Genomic DNA, 20,774 nt, shown 5'->3' with positions numbered 1-20,774 from the left:
TCTGCCCCTCAGGATGAAAACAACAGAGGGTAACCATGACCACCCCAAGGAAGAAGGGCACACTTAAAATGTAGAGCAAATAATAGTATACAACCATTGTGTGAAATCAGATGCTTATAGGGACATAGTATGAAGTACTATTTATATGACCGTCAAAGATGTTTATTATTTATACAACCTGTAAAGCTATTTATAGTGCAATCCTATGCATGTTTACTCAAAGCAAGTCCCAATGTATTCAATGGGCTTACTCAAACAGGGAAGTATGCACATGACTGTGTGGAAGGATACACAATTGCAATCTCAAGTGATAAGGTACTTCACTCACTCAACCCAAAATCATTCCACTTTAAGCTGTTTTGCAACTGTTTATACTTGCTTTTATGGTTACTGGATTTTAAAGGGATTTATTCCTTATTGTGAGCTGCCTTGGTTTCCAGTCAGCAATTCTCCCTCACAGGGTTGTTGGAAAGACACCATACATACACACACAAAGGAGATGTAAAAATACATACACCCCATATAATAGTTTGTCAAAACCAGTTGGTGATTGCAGAACATAAAAAAAAATCAGTATTAGTTTCCTACATAATAAAGGCTGTGATGCCTAAGTGAGCTCTGCCTAATTGCTTAAAAAATAGGATTGGAGAACACAAACACAATTCTTTGCTATGTTCACACAAAAGTCCCATTAATTTACAGCACAATCATAACCATGTCTACTCAAAAGTAAGTCCTATTGAATGTAATGGGGTTTATTCCAAGTATGTGGTATTAGCATTGCAGCTTTACTACCAGAAAAGTATATATTGGATTAAAGCTTCATATTGGGAAGGATTTCAAAACACTGCCCTCCTCAACAGCCCAGGAAAACTCAAACTTGTTTTTGTCTCTTTGGTGCAGGAGTCAAAGGTTGAAAGGTATATACTTAATTTATGAGATTTTCAGATTAGCAGGAAAAAACAACAGTTTTCTTGCCTTGCAGTGAGGTCTAACTATTGCCTGGCGGTGAGCCAATCACAACCCTGACTTCACTTATTGGCTAAAAACCTGAAAGGGTAGAGTTAGAGCAGCCAGCTACAAGCTCATTAAACAGAGGGGGGGGAGCTGATGTTTTGGTGTATATCTTGTGAACCAGACCACCTAGAAACTTAATTTTTGTTTTAACATGAAAGCGGGGAGTCCAGAGTTTAAGGTGAGTCACCTAGAGAGAACCCCAAAAATCCAGAGTCTCTGGGTGAAAACCAGAAACCTGGCAATCCTAGTTAAAGAGTGTGATGTGTAGTGGTTACAGTATTATGAGATTTATTTTATGCCAGTGTGATGTAGTGGTTAGAATGTTGGACTAGGACCTGGGAGACCAGGGTTCAAATCCTCCTTCCATCAAGAATTTCACTAGCCAACTTGGGCCAGTCACAGTCTCTCAGCCTGTCCTACTTTGTTTATTTGTTCTGGGGATGTGTAGGTGTTTTGCTTCTTTTTGGGGTGATGGGGGAAAACCTCTGAGCATTCACAGTTTTTCTTCTATGAAATGGGTATTTAGTGGTTCATGCAAGAGTTTCCTAGATTTCCAAATGTTACCCCCAGACCAAAAAGGTTGGGGGTACCTCCTCTACAATGTGTTGCAAAACATAAATAGTAATCAATTAAATTGATAGAATACAATTACAAGATACTAAGTAAGATTGAAGTAAAACTGCTGATTATAACAAAAAGGCAATTACAAATAATAATGAAAAAGGCATTTACAAATAATTTAAATTTTGCAACGCAACACATCTTGGAGGAAAGTTGACAGAATATTCTGTACATTGTATTGTAAAAAGGGTTTAATTATATGGAACTGAAGTCCTGTTGCTAGCATCTCCCATCTTTTGTGATTTAAATATTTACCTTTTTAAATAAAATAATCCTTAAAAAGAAATTGGTTATGGAGTTTGAAGAAAGTCAGAATGATTCTTGGAGATAACTGAGTAATTTGTGTTTTGGGCAAGTTTCTGAATTTTATTATCTTTTGGTTGCTTGGCTCAAAATTATAATGAAATCATATCAGTCACCATAGAATAATTGCTTTGCTGTAAAAACTTTTTAAAAAAAATTAGGAAATGAAAAAAGCTACAGTATGATGAACAACATGTCTGGATTTCCAATAAAGCCAACATTTCACCCTTAATGTGGCTTATCATTTAATTTGGGCACAATCCAGCTATTTTAATTGTCACGGATTTCAATTGGGGGGGAGGAATACATGCAAGTGCTTATTTGGGGCTGTATTATGCCTTTAATTTCTATTTATTAATTAAATATATTAACCTTCCCCTCTTAAACTCAAAATAATTTACATATAAAAATACAAAAATCTGAAGTAAAAACACATGCAAAACAAAAGCCCCAAACCACAGGCAGCACAATTAAATATCTTACCTCTGATGTTAATAGCACCTGAAGCAAACCTCTCTTCCAAATGATCTTAGGCAATGGAGAGTAACATAATAATAATAATATTTATTGACTGTCCTTCACCCAAATGTCCCAACATGGGTCACCACAATTTAAAAATACATAGTTAAAAGCAGTTAAAAACCACCTAAAATCACAACACAAAAAATAGGGTGGATCCTAAAAATATACATCTTTTATATATACCTTCTCTTTACCCTGGCCTTTGACACCTGTGAAGTCAAAGGGAGGAGATGCTCTTGAATGTACACAGAACATGGGATTTTAGGGTTTAAAAGTGATCAGAGGACCCAGTAAATGATGCTCATTCCTGGCTTGCTATCTGCTTCAGGAAACATTGTCCTGTGCTGCACTCCAGTTCAGTATGGATGGGCAAACCTGCTTTTGAGGACTTCTATTCTTCCTTTTCAGGTGCTGTTTTTACTTCATCTCTTGTGTGCTTTGCAGATCATTGTCCTTTTGGCTTCTCTGCATGGAACAAAAGGGAGCTTTTACCTTCTTACTGCAGCTGAGGTCCTCCCTTCTTTGTTTTCTGGTGCTGTGCTACCCTGCAGTTCAATTCAGCTGGGCAAAATTTGGGTTCTGCAACTGAGGGCCTCTCTTCTTACTTTTCAGGTTATGTACTGTACTTTGGTTTAATTCTGCTCTGCTTTGAGGATCAATCAACCAGAAGGTGAGAAACAGCTCACAGAGGCAAGAAGAAGCTATATGCACCATTATTTCAAAATGACTGGTGACACAATGAAGAAGTTAAAGACTGAATTGTGAAAGTTGATGACATAACTGCCAAGTGTAGGTATTGTAATGTTAGCTTCACCTTCATATATGTTGGCATCAAAGTAGTCCAGAAGCATCTGGAAAGTAAAGGACACACTAAAATCACAAGAATGGTGAGGCAGAGTGCTGCCATGTCTTCCTTCTTTTCAAAGACTAACAATCCTGAGGCTGTGAAGGGTGCTGCTGCAGAGGTTGGCAGCATATATCATGCTTTTATGCACCAGCACAGCTACATGAGCACAGATTGTGGGATAAAACTTGATTCTGCATTGTTCAAGGACTTTGCTATTGCTAGAAAAGTGTACTGTGGAAGAACCAAGGCAGAGTGCGTTATTGAAAATGTGTTTGGACCCAAATCAATAGAAAATGTTGCATGACACTGGATGGGTGTTCCACTAAACGAAGTTCCTTTTTTGATTGCCATGGATGCCTCCAACAAAGGAAAACAGTAAAATATTTCCTATGGCTGTGCATTACTTTGATGCTGACCTTGGAGTCCAAGAGAGATTGATAGACTTCTATGAGTTACCATCAAAGACTGCTGTTGCCAGCCTTCTGAAGACTTTGACTGATCTGGGGTTATCCACTGAAAATATGAGTAGATCCATTGAATCAATGGGAACTTGATAAGTCAACACTTATGCAAGTTCCAGTTGCTTCAGTTGGTCTAGTCTAGTTGGGACCAACAGTTGGATTGGATTGGTTAAGTAACCTCCTTCTGTTCTCTAACATAGTGGCTGTGAAATAAAAACAAGTTTGTTTCTAACCTGGCACTGTTGGTTCTTCTTTTCTCTACCTTTACCTTAATGCTAGAAGTGATTTTGTAATCGTGAATGATCCCCTCACTTCAGCTGGACCTGGGAACACCCTCTTTTAGCTAATATTTCTATCTTAATTTCCAACCAAAAGAAATAATTTTCTCATTTGTTAGACGTTGTGTTTTTTGTTTGAATTTTATTTATTAATTTTTTATCTGCTCCAAGCAACTGTGGTTAATGCTTAATGTATCATGCTGAAAGACATCACCAGGCCCCACCCCGTGACACCACTAGGCCTCGCACCTGAAATCTCAGTGCCTGGGATGCTCCAGACCTATCTTGGGTTTTGCTGATGGAAAGGTGCTTCAAGAATCAATAATTCTGTGCTTGTCTCTCTTCTGTTCATTCTTCTGCACACTGATTAAATGTTGTTTTGGTTAAAATATTGAATGTCCACTAGCCACAGAAGGAAACAGAAAGGCAGGGTAGATGCTTTCAGTTAGAAAAGTACATATACTTAAATGCTGAAGAGCTGAGCGTTTGTGGCTTCCTGTGTAAGATGAAACTAATTTTGTAAAGGATAATCAAAGAGCATTACAGTCTAGAAAAACCTACACCAAAAAGAGTAGGAGATGGAGAAGAGATGCAACAAAGCCTATAAAAAGTTATTTGGCCTAAGCGTAGTCCATGGCTACAGTACGATAAGCAAACATGATGTTTGCTTATAATTCATCAGCAGTTAGAAAGATGAAAAGGGCAGTTGAATTTGTGGAAGCAAGCTTAACAAACCAATGTCATGTATGTTTGAGTTGTATGTATGCAGTGGTGTAGGCAAAAGCTATAAGCTTGTGTTCTTATGCAAATAATGGACCGAGTAATGGCTAAGCGTGTGAGCCAGGAAATCCCTCATTCAAACCGACTCAGCTATGAATGTGCTAGGTGGCCTTACAAAAGACACAGGCTCTCAGCTCAGCCACACACCTGCAATATAGGAATGATAATATATTTAATTTATTGGAATACGTCCCCATATGCAGCAAACCTAGCCCAATCATCACTGCTTCCTGTCTTAAATTAGAGTAAGACTAAGGCTGCTAGCACTGATTTAACCTTTGTGTTTTCATGTTTAAGTCTCACCTTTGTTACCATCAAGAGTTTAATTTGGTACCTTAACAGAAGAAAAAAGTGACTGTCTTTAAGCTGAAGGTTGTACTTTTCCATTGTTTTCCACCAATAACAGGGATTATATTCTAGTCTAGTTCAGTTCATGGCCGTAGGAACAATCATATTTGTCGGGGAACAATCAGAATGGGTTCAATTCACAGATTGAGAGGTGTGATAGCCACCAAAATACTGCTTCCCTGCTGTTCAGTATTGCATCCCACTGGAAGCTCTGTGTGGTGTGTATCCCATATTAAAGCCTCAAATGAGGGCCTTAAGGTGATTAATATATTATTGTATTACAATGTTCCTGGTTTTGTTTTATCCTTAGCTTTTCCTCAAAGATATTTTCCTTCTTTTCTTCCAGTTACAAAGTAACTACTATAAAGAATTAAGAAGCAAAATAAAAAATGGCAAGTGTTAATCCTATTAGCCACCTCACCTATTTCTTTGGCAACATCACCCGTGAAGAAGCTGAAGGTCACCTGATGCAAGGCGGGCTGAGCAATGGACTGTACCTACTGCGACAAAGCCGCAACTATCTAGGTGGCTTTGCTTTGTCCCTGGTTCATGATAATAAAGTTTATCATTACACCATTGAGAGGGAAATAAGCGGCTCTTATTCCATAACAGGAGGAAAATCCCACAGGAGTCCTGTAGATATCATTAACTACCACTCAGATGAAGTTGATGGTCTTGTTTGCCTGCTCAAAAAACCGTGTAATCGACCACCAGGAGTAGAACCAAAAACAAGTCAGTTTGAGGACTTAAAGGAGAATCTAATTAGGGATTATGTCAAACGAAAATGGAACTTGCATGTAAGTTTAGTTTTCTTTCTGCATTTTTCTCTCCTGGTGTGGAAGAGAATAAGGAAGAAGTGAAACATCACACTTTTGCAGTAGCACCCAAGCGCTTTTCAGCATAAATGGCAAAATTCCCTGCCTAACAAGGAGTGCCCTCTTCCTGGCACCCTCTCACTTTCATTCTGGGAATAAACATTAGCCTATTTGAACTTCTCCATTTTCAACATCTATGTAGCAACCAGATTTCCTGTCTCAAAAGCTCTAGCTGCATCACTGTTTAGGGTGTATTTCTGGGTGACATGTTTTCTTGCATGTGTCTTTTTGTGAAATCTCTTGTTTGACATAATTTATCTTTGCCTTTTTTAGTGTACCTTTTGAAGAACTGTGACCTATTCTACTACAAATTGCCCTGATTTGTTTTCTATACCTGCCAACCCCCCACAAGGATACTTTATGATATGACAACTATTCAGCGCTCAGCTTCTAGAACTGTTTGTATTATATTCTTATACCTGTCCCCCATGTTTCCATTGTGTAGGGGCATGCCCTTGAGCAAGCTATCATTAGTCAGAAACCACAGTTAGAGAAATTGATTGCTACAACAGCACACTTGACTATGCCCTGGTTCCATGGGATAATATCTAGGGAGGAATCGGAGCATCGTGTTCTTCTGGGGACAAAGACCAATGGGAAATTTTTGTAAGTAAATAGGTTTTTCCTGCAATTTCTAGAGGTTAATGCTGATGGAAGGGTAGTAGGGAACCTGAATAATACAATCATGCAATCATTATTTCTAACCATTCTAAAGTTCATCAAGTATTTTTATGTTTACTCATGTACATTATCCTTCTATTGCAGTCTTATTTGTACAAACATTTTAAGTTCTTTGTGGAATATTGAATCTGCTCAACTTTCCCCTTGTTATAAGTAAATGAATGTATTTTCAAAGCAGCATTGTTGAACTAATAGCAGATTATACTTTAACTTTTATTAACCAATTTTATTACCAGTTTTCTAAAAGAGGCAACGGTAATCTGTTGTTCTTCAGTATACCAAAAACATTAACACTGTTTCAAATGCTTTCCTCAGTTTTATTTTCTCAAGTGCTGTATCCTGTTGTTGGATGCATTTATTCAAGCCCAGTAACCTGTAAGCTTTGAAGCACTGTTGATCAGCTGATTGCCAGGGCTTCAGAGCACAGCTCTGTGAAAGACTCGATGGTCAGCTGATAGTCACTAAAACAACTGATTGGTTATAAAATCTGTATTGTGGATTCAACAATCCCAAATTAATAAAAGCTGAGAGAACCTGCCTAAGTCTGAACCTGCCTAATGGACCTGAATCTCTTTTGTGCTGGAACAAATTAAGTGACTTTTCCCTCCAATGTTTCATTTACATTTTGGTGTGTTTTTTTCCTCTTTTATTTGACTATGCCATGTGATAACATTTGTAATACATTTATGCCTTTATTTCTGTTAGCAGCTCGTACCTTACTTATTTATAGGATAGACCAAGAAGTGCATAGTGAGCTAGTAATTCAGGAACTGGAAAATCCAACTCATCCATGTAGCTTGAACTTGGAAAGATCACATTAGTTGTTAGTTCTGCCTTTCTCTCTCTCTCTTTTCAGGCTTCAGTATTAAAGAAATATGATATGCCAGTAGATTTCCTCCTCCTACCACACATCATCTGTCCCTCATATTGGAGTCCATCTGCTTTTTAAAATGAAGGACTACTGTAGGAAAAAATATCCTGAAAGTTAAGGACATGATGTTTTCTGTAAAGAATAAAATCAAACCATATTTTTTGGAATCGTTGCATGCAAGGAAGTGAGAACTTGTAGATGTTAGTGCCTGGTACAAAGAATGCTATGGAGCTAGACAAGTTTCACTTTTTGACAGGAATATTCTGAACTAATAAATGATATGCATGCTGAAAAGTATGGCTTACTGCATCAGAACGGAAGAACCCAGTTATCTTTTTATGAAATGGACTATTGTAGCAGTCAATTCAAAGGGCTGTTTTTCCAGATGCTGCCCATTCTGTGGAATCTCAGTTGGGAAAAAAAGCTGTATAAAGGCCCTTCGTTGCTAGTTTGGGAGGTAGTACACACAATTATCTCCAGCAGCCATTACACAAGTTGTAAATTGTTGTTAATGTAAGTAATTCTGAAGAACATAGAAAACATGGTGTGAATTGGGAACTTTACACAGCTAATAACGAATAGTGGAGAAGAATTAGCCTCATATTTATTTACGTAAGAATGATGCTCCCTAGTTTGAAAATTATTTACTTATCTATCTCTTTTCTTTGCAGAATTAGGGAAAAAGAGAACCAGGGATCTTATGCTCTCTGTCTGCTCAGTGAAGGAAGAGTAATACATTATCGCATTGAGAAGGACAAGAAGGGAAAACTCTCGATCCCAGAAGGAAAGAAGTTTGATACACTCTGCCAGGTTTGTCAGGTGTCACTCACCCAACTGTCTATTATGCCTGCATATTGACAGCATAGATAGTATAAGTTCTGCTGGTCTATAGTTTAAATATATTTTGTAAAATCACACATTTTCCTGAGCTCCGCTGTGGGTAAAAATGGGTGTGTGTGTGCTTCTGTTTTAACCTTTAAATACCTGCTGAAAACCTTTCTGTTCCACTAGGCTCATGCAAACAATGAATGTGTCTTTTTGCAGTACTTGACTTTTGTTTTTACTGTATTTTTAAATGTTTTTTACTGTACATTTTTATTCATTGTAAACCGCTTTGATTTTTTTTTAAAAAAATGAAATAGCGGTATACAAATGTGTTCATAAAATAAATGAATGCTTACTAAAGTTAATATAATTTATTTAGATCTCACTTCTTAGATAAATTAGGTTAATTTGTGTTATTTTCGTTGAGCAAACTGCAGGAATCTCAAAATCTAATTTACTTATGAAAACAGCAAGATTATATAAAAACAGTTAAATTCTTTGCCATTTTGTTATGCCCTCTGAAACACAACATGCCATAAGGGACTATAAATTTAGGATTGCATTCTGAGACATCTGTTGTTGCCTTTAAATGTTTTTTCAATGTTTTGAGTCAATATAATATACAAAAGATTCTAAAATTGGCAAAAAGTTGCTCTTTTTTAACTATATATTAAATATGGTTTTGTTAACAACTATGAAACCAAGATTTTTAGGAATCTTTCCATGTACTCCACATTAAATCAGTGTACTAAGAATTGGGCTTATATCCAGGAAACTTGCATTTAAATCCCACTGACTCCTTGTGTAGGATCTGCCAAGTCATTTTCTCAGGAGAATTTCTGTGACATTCATGTGTGTCTCTGAGATTACCACCACCTGATTCCCAAATGCCTGAATCAGGAAATCCCCAGGAAGCCCGCCTCAGCCTGGGTCAGATATGCCCTCTGAACCACAAGCTTCAGTTTCACCACCTTTTCCCCAAAAGGTGACCACTGGTGTAATCTTTCTGTAAAATTGCTATATGTATAGAATAGCACCTTAGTATGATAACACTCTTGACCAAGCTGACACGTGGGATTTTGAGTCAAACAAATAAACTTTATTGTATACAAGATGTTAAATATGATATTAAATGAGTAAGTTGTTATTGTCGTTTCCTACCTACCTATCCTACCCCACTAATCCCAGTGAAATCCTCCTCCAAACCCACAGCCCTTCTAACTAGGTGTTCACTTTTTGATCCCTAATCCTATCTACCTCTAACTGTCAGACCCAACGGTTTTTCTCTTTAAAAATCCCCTCAGAACTCTCACTCACACATCCCTTTCCACCTGTCAATCATACCTCATCTGTTACATTTTCTTACCTGAACACTTTCAAAACAGTTTTAAACATATAAATAATACTGATTTTGCTACAGAATTCCCTACAAAATTTTGTTTCCTATGAAGGAGTAGCAACAGTAAATGCACGAGTGATTTGTACATTCAGTTTTCGTAACACCAGTGCAACATAGAAACAGGAAGTTGTTTCTCTTCCCCCAGTGGAATATGGGAACTGTAGCCACTTTTTGGAGCATAAATATCTCTCTCCTGCCGGAGGTGTGCAAGTTCTTCCTCACATATTAAAATGGAAGCACCAAAAGAGGAAGTACAAGTTAGTTGCAGTTTTGCAATTACTGCTTGTTTTTAATTAAAGAAGCCATTCTCTGTCTTGATTCCCTATTATTAAAAATGGCATCAATTAATGAAATGTCTAATATTGCACTTTGTGAATAGTAGTGGCCTTAACCATGAGCTTCCAAGAGGTAACAATCAGTAAAACAGTATTTTGCTCTATAAATCTGGTTCCTTAATTCGAACTTGTGGAATAGTGAAAGAAATGATATCTGCACATGTCAATGGGAATGTTCATAAGTTATAGGACTCTGGGTATTGAAGATAGTTTCCATGGTTGAGTCCTAATGAATCCTAGCACATGTGCTCCATGTTGTCTGTGGTTGGGCTGAGTATTTTGTTTAGACATACGATGTGTGTGTGCATGTTAGTGATTTGGATTTGTGAAGTGGCACTGGCATGATAATGATTGAACTTTGAATTCAAAGGACATCACCTGCTTTTGCATCATTGTATGCCAAATTTAACATATGTGTTGAAGTTAAATGTGGCATTTTTCCTGTATGGAGATATTCAGTAGCTCTATTCATGTGTTACTGTGGGGAGGATATATCTGCGTTAACAGTGTAGGGCTTATTATTTTATATTGTTTCTTTAATTTATATCAAGCCTTTCGCCAACCCAAACCCAACCCTTGCCGTTGAGTCTTATTCCTACAACAACTGCGTGCTGCACACATCTTTCTACAGAGCAATTCCAGTGCATGAATTTTCATATGTAGGGGCTCCATGCAATTAGGATACCACGTTGTGCTCACACATTTGAATTTTTCTGCAGACAATGCACACAACACATGTTTGTTGCAGAAACAAGACCTGGGACAGGACTAAAACTGAAATCCCACTCCATCATCAATACAAGTATGCCCTAAATATGAGTAATGTGTGAACAGGGCTACTGTGAATGTCATCATGTATGAAATACAGCATGAGATATTATTTCACTCTTGAGTATAGACAGAATTATTAGCTAATGAGTGCAGTCGTTAGCCAATTGTGTACTCACTGCAAAATAAACTCTTTTCCTTCACATCTAAAAGGCCTCAATTCACGTAAAAGTCTTCTGTGGCTCATGGTGAAATCAAACTGATTCTTGCCCACCCCTATGCTAGACAGTCTTTTGGTCACTACAAAATTGTCTGTTGCGTCTTAATAATAAAGAAGCTCTTTATTTTGGCAGTGGCTAAATTATTGATTTCTCTCCTCCCCCTGCTCCCCATCATTGGCTCAAAGTATCCCTTCTTTCCTGATAAGTAGAGAGCTAACTGGAGCATGTGTCTTAAAGGATAGGTCAGTGATAAATTGATGGCTAATGAGAAAGTGGGGCTTAAGTAAAACACTGCATGCAGCCTGGGAACAGTAGTGTTGGTTTCAGTAGAAAAAACCCAAGGAAAATATTGGAGGCTGAGGACCACAGAATCCAAAGAGGTTGGCCTGATCCAGAGCAGGTGGCTGAATGTTACATATTAACTAGACATTATTAGCCAAATTTTTGGCTGTAAGCCACTAGTAACAGTTGATTAACTTGTTCTTTTTTTCTTCTAGTCTAATCTTTCCTATTTTGTTTGCTTCTAATGATAGCTAGTGGAACATTATTCCTACAAAGCAGATGGACTTCAAAGAATCATCACAGATCCAGTTCCAAATCCTCACCCAACAAATGGTGAGTTACTGGGTATAACATTTAAAAGGTGAATCATTATGTGCATCATTTAACCCTATAGGTTAGATCTAAGGCATTTCTCTGGCATTTTTTATAGACTACAGCTTTTTGGCGTTCCGCTAATACGGTGCCAGCGGGGCAATCAGCTGGGGGGGGGGCTGGAGCTTCCCGCACTCCAGCTGATCATGCTGAAGGAGGGGAAGATCAACTGTAGTGTGCTACAGCTGATCTTCTCCTCTTCTGGCGCAATCGGACTCCCGCTTGAGCTGATCGCGCCGGAGGAGGGGAAGATCTGATCTCTTCCTCCTCTGGTGCGATCAGCGGGTTAGGTTCCAGATCCCCATGCTACAGCTGATCTGCTTTTTGGCTTTTTTTGCTTTTCGGTGGGAGTCTGGAACCTAACCTGCTGTATGAGTGGGGCCCTTCTGTATTTCCTTTTACCACTTCAAGCAAGTTCCTAACACTGAGAAGTGAATAGAGCCTATTGATCTATCACCTCTTATGTCACTTGAAAATTCATATTAAACTATTTCATGCAACATGTCTCAAATTGGAGTGTTCAGTTGATTATAAAACTACTTTTCAAACTTTCCTAATGAAACAAAGCAGAACATGAGTTGAGACCTATCCCAGTCTGCATCTGTGTTATAATTGCTTTTAATGTTTTCTTTAATAATGTTTTTAACCTTTTTTAAAAAGATGTTTTTAAAGTTTTTTTTTAAATGTTTTTAACATTGTTTTCTTTTAATGTATTTTAAGGTCTTTTTATGATGTTTTAAAGTGTTTTTAGTATTTTTCGTTGCTGCCCTGGGCTCCTGCTGGGAGGAGGAGTGGGATATAAATAAATAAACATGCAATAGTGTGTCAATCTAAGCCTTCCAGACCATACAGCTTGATTTGTTTTATCCCAAAATTAGATTAGGTGAAAATATTTGACTATCAGTATTTTATGTATCTGGAAACTCCTTAAAATTTCAATGAAATGGCACTAGCCAAATTCTCTTGGGAAGTGTTCTGATACCATGCACTTGGATCCTATAAACACTCCAGACTGCAAGAACTAAAGAATGTAATTTCTTCTCACTTTCACAGTGAAGTGTCTAAAAATGCTTGGCAAATCAAGGTTTCATCAGGTAACAAAATATTAAGAGTTGCAGGTTCCTGTCTGATTCCACTAGGAACACTATTCCAAATTACTGGTGCCACTGACTACGCTAAAAGCCTTAGTTCCTATAGAAGCTAAACAAGTATGAGATAAGTGTGGGACAGTCAGGAAGACTCCTCCAGATGATTGCAGTGAACTGGCCAGTGCATAAGAGTCAAGGCCTTCAGCTAACCTGGTCATAGCCTGTTTATGCACCAACAGCAATACTTTGAATTTAGCTCCTTAATATACTGGTAGCCAGTGCAGAGATTTCAGCACATACTGAGTTTCTCAGTAATAATCAGTGGATTGGAAAGGGGTCTTAAATTGTTTATTGAATTGGACCCAGTTTTCAGGCCCAGCATGCCACTGGCTCATTTTGCGCTCGCTACCATTTCCTTCACTTTATTTCACCCAAGCTAACTTGGAGGCAGGAACGGATAATGGCAGATAGGGATTTGGAACCTTTTTGGCCAATTGCAGGCCAGCTTTGACAGGTGGGCAAGACAACCCACCTGTCAGTTACTTGACATCATGATGACATCACACTATTAACATGTGCGTAGTCCTGCCTATCTGTTAAAAATCCCTTGCACGTGGTTCTCAAGCACGTGGTTCTCTAACAGCCAGCTAGCTGTCAGTTGCTTGGGAGCCACAACACAAGGGTTGTTGCCAGCCCTGCACTCGGCACTTTGGGAAGCAATGAGCAAAAAGCTGGCAAAGTGCTTCTTTCTCCCCTCCCCATCAGCTAATGGGAAGGGGGAAAGAAGCCTGCCTTTTGTAGACATCAGCTGCACATGGGAAAAGTCCCTCTGCCTGCAAAAAAAAGGGCTGCTTGCTTTGACTGCCTGTGCCTGTTCCCAGCAGACTATAGATGCTGCTACAATATGCCATAATATTTAAATGAAGGCTCTGCATATGAACCCTCAAAATGTTTTTTCAAACATTTTCCTTGAAGTTGGGAATTATAGCTCTAGTAAAAGATTCTATTTCACTAGAAATGACAATAATGCTGGGAAAAACCGAAGGGAGTAGAAGAAGAGGAAGACCAAACCAGAGAGTGATTGATTCCATAAAGGAAGCCACACACCTGAACTTACAAAATCTGAACAGGGTGGTTCATGACAGATGCTCTTGGAGGTCGCTGATTCATAGGGTTGCCGTAAGTCGTAATCGACTTGAAGGAACATAACAACAACAAAAATATTCTGTTATATAATAGTTACCATTACATAATAGAAACAAAGCATGTATATAATAAAAATGTATGAGGGACAGAGGGTGCAACTTCTTACTTGCTTCTCCTTGCTCCCTAATTATCATGAGGGAAGGCAATCCATTTAACAGTTTTGATGTCAACCATGCAACATTCTTGGACCAGAAAAACTGATAAATCTCTTTATGAAGGGAAAGTATTTCCACTCATTCTGAATCATCACTGAAGTACTGATTCTGTTCTAGATCCCATATGAAGATCAAAGCATACTTGCTCTAGTTTGAGCATAACCTGTCCAACTTTTCTTTTTTCTTGAAAAAAGTGCTTGACAAAATGACACGTGACAGTTTTGCTTGCAGCTGGAGGTTGCCCAACCCTACATTGCTAGCTTACGTGGAGCAGTACAAAGCAGTACAACGGTGTTAAGTAGCCTCCTGTGTTAAGCAAGTGAGGCAGAACTATCTTGAAAACATCTAAATTCCCTTCTAGTGCTGTGGTTTGCAACAGGGCTGCCATATCAAGCCTTAGGGGCTACTAACAACAGAGCATAGACTCTTTTTAGCAGTTTGCTGCAACCTCAGAGTCACTCCCTGAGAAATACAGCTCCTTTGGGGAAGGCCTGTAGCTCAGTGGTAGAGCATCTGCTTTAAATGCAAAAAGTCCCTGATTCAGTCCCTGGCATCTGCAGGTAGGGCTAGGAGAGATCCCTATCTGAAACTCTGGAGAGCCACGTAACAACATTTCTCAGTGGGATCATGCCAGAACTGGACTGATGTTTACACATTTATTTCCTAGATAATGTACTTCTCCTGTCTTTTTTCCTATAAACAAATTTTGATAGAAACAGCAATTGATATTTTTGTAGTAATTAGTTTATGTCATTCTCTTAGGCATATTCTTCCCACCATGTCATACGTTTCTTGGCAACAAGGTAAAAAAATTATACTGGTGAAAAGCAGTAATGGTGGTTTTATTATATTATTTATAGTCTAAAGAGTATTAATTTTACTTTTTTAGTTCTTAATATATGAGTATTTGCTATAATGTTCAGAATTTTTTGTTGACATTGACACTGAATTTTTTTGACATTACATGGAGTTTTTTCTCTTATTTATAGATAGTTTTGTGTAAAAATAACTACTGCAATACTGTGTGTGGCAATGCAGATACTGGTTATAGGTGGAATCCAAGTGGTGTTGCTCTACTGATGGAAGGCATGCATTAGTGAAACGGGGAGGAAGGCAATTTTTGATGATTATTTCTCCCCCTGTAGCTTTCTACACCCTCTGAAATCGGCTTGGGAGGGTCCGCCACCCTCCAGAGCAGATTTGGGGCAGGGTGGCTGCAGGGAGAAGAGGACTCACCAAAACCACCTCCTTCCCAATTCTGTTGACAAATGGCTTACATTAGTGGAGCGACACCACTTGAATTCCACTCTCTTTCCGCTGCATACAGATTATGCTATATCCTCTGTCACCATCTTCCAAATTCTGGGCAGAGAAAACACTGATTATAAATTTAGAATAACTTTAAGATATTCTGTATATTTTTGCCTGCTCTACAATCATTGTTCTTCTAAAAATCAGTTACACAAGGAATTTGAATGTATTGCAAGGGACTAGAGTAGGAGTAGGAGAAAGCAAGACTGGATGAAAAAAATAGTGGGAACTGCACTTGATTGGTATAGGAGCCAGGTTATTATAGAGGGCCATTACATGGGAAGTGAGAAAGGAAACAGAACACCAAGGAATGAAAACTCTTGGTCTCAAGCACTGAGGTCTTCTGAAAATTCCTATCCTGTTTTGAAAGACTAGACTTTTTTCCTTGTCATTCATATCAGTGCTGAAGAAGGCGTGGCATCGGCATCAAATTGAATGGTGATGGTGTTTTAAAGTTGTGTACTTACTCAAATTACCATACCGGTTCTCTCTTCTTTAGGCCCAATTCACCCATACAAACAACTGCATGGGTGACTGCTTGAAACACAGTTGTGCTTCTGGCATCCTTGACAAACTATATATACTATACAAACCTTCACTTGTTGCAGTTTGCCATGTTTTTATGTTGTAAGTTGTATGTTGTTTTATATGTTTTTATGTTGTACGTCACCCAGAGTGGCTGGTAAACCAGCCAGATGGGTGACTAATATATTTAATTAATAAATAAATAAATGATATGCATGTGCATGGGAAAGAGGAAACTCTTTGTACAAACAGCTTGCCACATGGAGCAGTTTCTGCTTGGTATGAAGCAATCACTAACAGGCTTGCATGGATGAAATGGGCTAAAGAGAATGTTCTTTTTAAAAGTAAGGATTCAGTTTAGCTGACTGTCTGGTGGTACATATTTAAAACATAAAGGATGTGTACAGGGCAAACAGTCTAAGTATTAATTCTCCTTCTGCAATTCAGATATATAAAATAAGATAAAATGGATACTTCATTAGATATCTCTTATATAAATGTTTACTAGATATATATCCCTAGGGATGCTTTTCTCACCTGTTGAATTTTAAAATATGCAACTAGGTGAATTTATTAGAAAGCAAAAAATGTTAATGAAAAATGCACCCCATAGTTTTGTTAGAGGCAAAAAATGTTAGAGCTTTGAAAACAAAGAATATGTAAGAGAAATGGGCTTTCTCATCATATTGCTTCACAGCAGACTTAAGCTGCAAAGCCTAAGTCCTACTTGTCCACAAGTATCTGAAATATGTGCATTCTTTTCTGCCATTGTGGTTTTCATACAAATGTGATTTCTCAGAATGTACCTGTGTATTTTAAAAGTAAACTGGGAAATCTGCCTCTAAAGGTCATGCAAAAACAGCCGTCTCCTTAACTTATGTACAGTAGGGCCCCGCTTTACAGCGCTTCGCTTTACAGCATTCCGCTAATACAGCGGTTGTCAATTGCAGAAAGGCCCTGCTCCTACGGCGCTTGTTCCGCTTTTACGGAGGTTTTTGCTCGTCGCGCACCATTTTTGCACAACATGCACCATTACCTTCAATACGTTCCGCTTTACAGCGGTTTTCGCTTTACAGAAGGGGTCCAGAACGTAACCCGCTGTATGAGTGGGGCTCTACTGTACAACGTTCAGAGGATGCAGTTCTGCTCCTATTGATTTTGATGGAACTGGATTACAGCCAGAATAAGCACTGGAGTATCTGAGTCTCTAGAAAAGCTAGCTATTTAAATGCACCACTGCCAGTATGCACAATTTTCTGGTTGGAGGATCTTAGTAGATGGATCTTCTATTAAGATCATTCCATAGATTGTTTAAACCTAAATTATAAGATTAATAGTGCAATCCTATACATGTCTACTAAACTCCATTTGAGTTCAGTGGGAGTTACTTCCTGGTAAGCTTATAGTGGATTACATCCTTAACCTACCACCACCACCACGAAAAAGCCATCCTCTCCTATATTTATTTAAGGAAGATTTAGGAAAAACATTTTCATTACATGGTCCTATTTCACAATTATCATAATAAACAATTATATCCTCATTTTCTTCCTGCCAAATCAAGTATTTGAAAAAATAAACTGGAATAGTATATACTTTTGGAGCAAGAAGCAAGAGTGTTTTAGAGCAATAACAATTCAGACATAATGGTAAATGATGGTTTGTTTTGGAAGTGAAGCTTGGGGTTGTGTGCTTTCCCCTCCCTTCTTTTTCCTCCAGTGTGGCCCAAAGGACGAATTCTGTAGCTTTCACTTCCATTTTTAATCACATTTTAGTGTTCATCAGAACCTAAACTGTGGTAAATTTAAGATTCATTGGAACAAGGCAGCTTCCTAAACCAAAATGTGAGGTTGGCTTGTTTCAGTAAACTGTTCAGTACTTAAGACTAATTGTTGTTTGCCTGGCTGGCACTTACTAATCAAAAATGGAAATGAAAACTTCAGATGCCCTTGCCGCCATACCAGAATGATAAAACGTAACTTATCATTGCATCCAGAAGCAGCCAATGATTCCTAAATGGTTGATTGATAAATGATTGATCCAGGACTGTAGATCAATGAACAATAGTTCTTAAGGGTGAGGGACAAAAGGTCTTAAGGAACAGTTCAATTCAATGCTCAAAGGTAAGGGCCCTGAATGTGAATCATGGAGAAAAATGCAAAAGTCCACAATTGAGTCCAATTTTCAGTAGAGAGTTTGGAAAGCAGTGTTGTAGACAAGAAAATAGGTGTGTGTGTGTGTGTGTGTGTTAAATATTTCTTTTATTTTTCTGATACACTTATTTATCCTTTTGATATCCTTTATGGTTTCTAGACTTGGTCAACAGGTGGAATTATCACCAGAATCAAATCATACACTTTCCCAAAGCCAGGAAGCAAAAAGGTGCATAAACATGGTGTTTTGTAAATGTGTGGAAGGACTTACCCTCACTCAGTTCACTTACCACTCTTTTTGATGGTTTGATCCATGCCTTGCTGCTAATCCTCTGTGCATATCTAGCAACTTCTAGAGCTTTTACCTCTGGTCTTAGTTTATAGAATTAACCCATGGCTAAAATTTAGCAAAAACAAATTAACATGATTGAATTTTATTTGTTGCTGACATGCAGTGCTGTAATATTCATAATATTAATAATTATGAGATTTAGTAGAAGGAATTGGAAAAATAAGCTATCATATGGTTAGAAATAGATCCAGTTTGTCACAAAAATATGTATTTTTTACTTTTAAAACTATCTTTGTGTTTCAGTAAAACAAATGTTTTAAATATAGCCTGTTTTAATTTTTTTGTATTTGTGTATGAGAGTTATTTATCTCACACAAATTATCTGAAATAGGGAAAAACTGGGAAAAACTGTCATTGCTTCTTTAGAGAAGATGGTTTGTCCCTCTCATCACCTACCCCCACCCAGAATTACTGCCGCTATTGTACCATATGATGAATGATGTCATACTTGTGTTCTGAAGTTAAGTAGGAGACAAATCCTCTTACACATTAATTTCTTCATTTTAAGAATATTGCAATATATTGTTTTCTGAACTTGTATTTTAAGCAAAAAGTCCTTTTGGATAAACATGCAATAGCAAACTGTGCTTTACAGCTTGCAGTACACTTCTTTAGAGGTATAAAAGCTTAGTTGGCATTCTTTTATAGGTTTGTGAGTTGAGGAATGGACAACTGGTGGATAAAACGTGGTTAGATAAGCCTAGGAACAGATTTGCTGTTCATTGTGGTCACTTTCCCCAACCCTACAGCACATGAAGATTATTTTATCTTCCCACCAGATAGTATCTCACTTTCTGTATGCATGGGGACTAATTAATTAATTAACTAATTATAGTTAAGAGAAAAAATCTAAACCACAAAATTCTCAAAGTGGTATACATGTAAAGCAGCACAGAATCCTCTCACTTTGTGGCCCAGTCACAGAAGCGCTCCTACCCACAGACAAAGTAGGGGTTTCTCCATACTGAGATTCCCATCAGTATGCAGAAGAGTACGCTTGTAAATTTAAAGTGGGGAGATCAGTGCTGCCCAGTGAGTCTTGAGCATGCTCCAAGAGCCACAGAATGCTAAAGGCAGTTGAACATCAGTTGTCAAAAAGGTCCAAGTTTATGTGTGTGGAGGCTGCCTGCTCAAGTCCCTACTAGCTTCTATCATCTTGGAGGGGACCCTGGAAGGTCAGAGGATGTCTAGACCCTAATTCCAGTCCAGGCTGCTGTATGTTTTTTATGACTCTTGCCTCGAGAAACAAAAAGGATTATTAGGATTATAGCCAAGAGGAGAGGGGAGCTCAGGTCTGGGAACCAGACATCAGTATCTGGCTCTCAGGTCTCTTCCCACACTGTGCCCCCTCCCCAAGCCTAACCCTTCACTGCCCTTGCTCCACACCCTCCTAGAGTACTTTATGCCTGGCTGAAATGTGTCCTTCAACTGTTATAATGCCTCTTTCTTGCCTGGATGGGGTGGTGGTGGTGGAAAATATGTGCATGTGTGTAGAAACCTCTAACCTTTGCATGGCTGGAATGCATCCTGTTAATCACACTCATCACAAGACTTTCAGCTGCAAAGAGGGTAGAGTTTAAAGCTGGCTCAGTCAGGGATCTGCTGTAGCCAGCTCCCCTCAGCCCAGCGTATATACCACTGGGATTGCTCCCTAAGATTATAGTTAAAATAATTAAGGCTGTAATTCAATACACACTTACCTGGGAGTAAGTCCTATTGAACCCAATGGAGCTTACTTCTAAGTAGGTATGTATTGGATTGCATCCTAACTATTTTAACTAAGGTAACTAAGGCTATTAGTTGTTTGTGCTTACTCACATAGGCTATTTTAGGAGAAATGAATGGAAGTGAGATTGCTGTCCCCTTTGTATGTTATATTAAAAGGACTAATAAAAATACTTCCTAAAAGCAAACTGGCACATGCCAGCTTCTTTTCCTACAACATGGGCCAGTTCAAATAGCACCTTTTAGCTAGTCATAATGAATTCTGATACGAACAAACGTTCACAGCAGTTTTCAGACAATTGAATGTGGTTTAGTCCTGCTTAGTTGCTGGGACTACGTCTCTCAGTTTCTTGTTGGTGGAGGGATCAGTGGCTTAGGGAAAAAATTAAAAATTTGGAGGGGGCAGGAAGTAAAGTTATCCCTCACTTCCTTTCTCCATGTTTATCTGCTTTA

The 20,774-nt window shown here is 38.3% G+C and overlaps 1 protein-coding gene across 4 annotated transcripts in view; it reads left to right on the top strand.

The window, feature by feature from the left end:
- Window positions 1–20,774, top strand: part of SYK (spleen associated tyrosine kinase) — a 59,094-nt gene that overhangs the window by 22,499 nt on the left and 15,821 nt on the right. Inside the window, exons 2-8 of one of the 4 annotated variants that reach the window (XM_061625877.1) lie at window positions 3,076–3,133; window positions 5,524–5,974; window positions 6,498–6,658; window positions 8,276–8,414; window positions 11,686–11,767; window positions 15,018–15,058; window positions 18,405–18,473. In XM_061625877.1, coding sequence (XP_061481861.1) covers window positions 5,567–5,974; window positions 6,498–6,658; window positions 8,276–8,414; window positions 11,686–11,767; window positions 15,018–15,058; window positions 18,405–18,473 — 900 coding nt within the window. In that variant the 5' untranslated portion in view covers window positions 3,076–3,133; window positions 5,524–5,566. Of the gene's footprint in view, window positions 1–3,075; window positions 3,253–5,523; window positions 5,975–6,497; window positions 6,659–8,275; window positions 8,415–11,685; window positions 11,768–15,017; window positions 15,059–18,404; window positions 18,474–20,774 lie in introns of all 4 variants that reach the window. The other 3 variants (XM_061625868.1, XM_061625893.1, XM_061625884.1) reach the window with 3 other exon arrangements.

The sequence above is a fragment of the Rhineura floridana genome, chromosome 1, assembly GCF_030035675.1.
Source record: "Rhineura floridana isolate rRhiFlo1 chromosome 1, rRhiFlo1.hap2, whole genome shotgun sequence".
NCBI classification, from domain to species: Eukaryota; Metazoa; Chordata; class Lepidosauria; order Squamata; family Rhineuridae; genus Rhineura; species Rhineura floridana.
The sequence above is the reverse complement of the archived record's forward strand: the minus strand, read 5'-3'. Positions and strand labels throughout refer to the sequence as shown.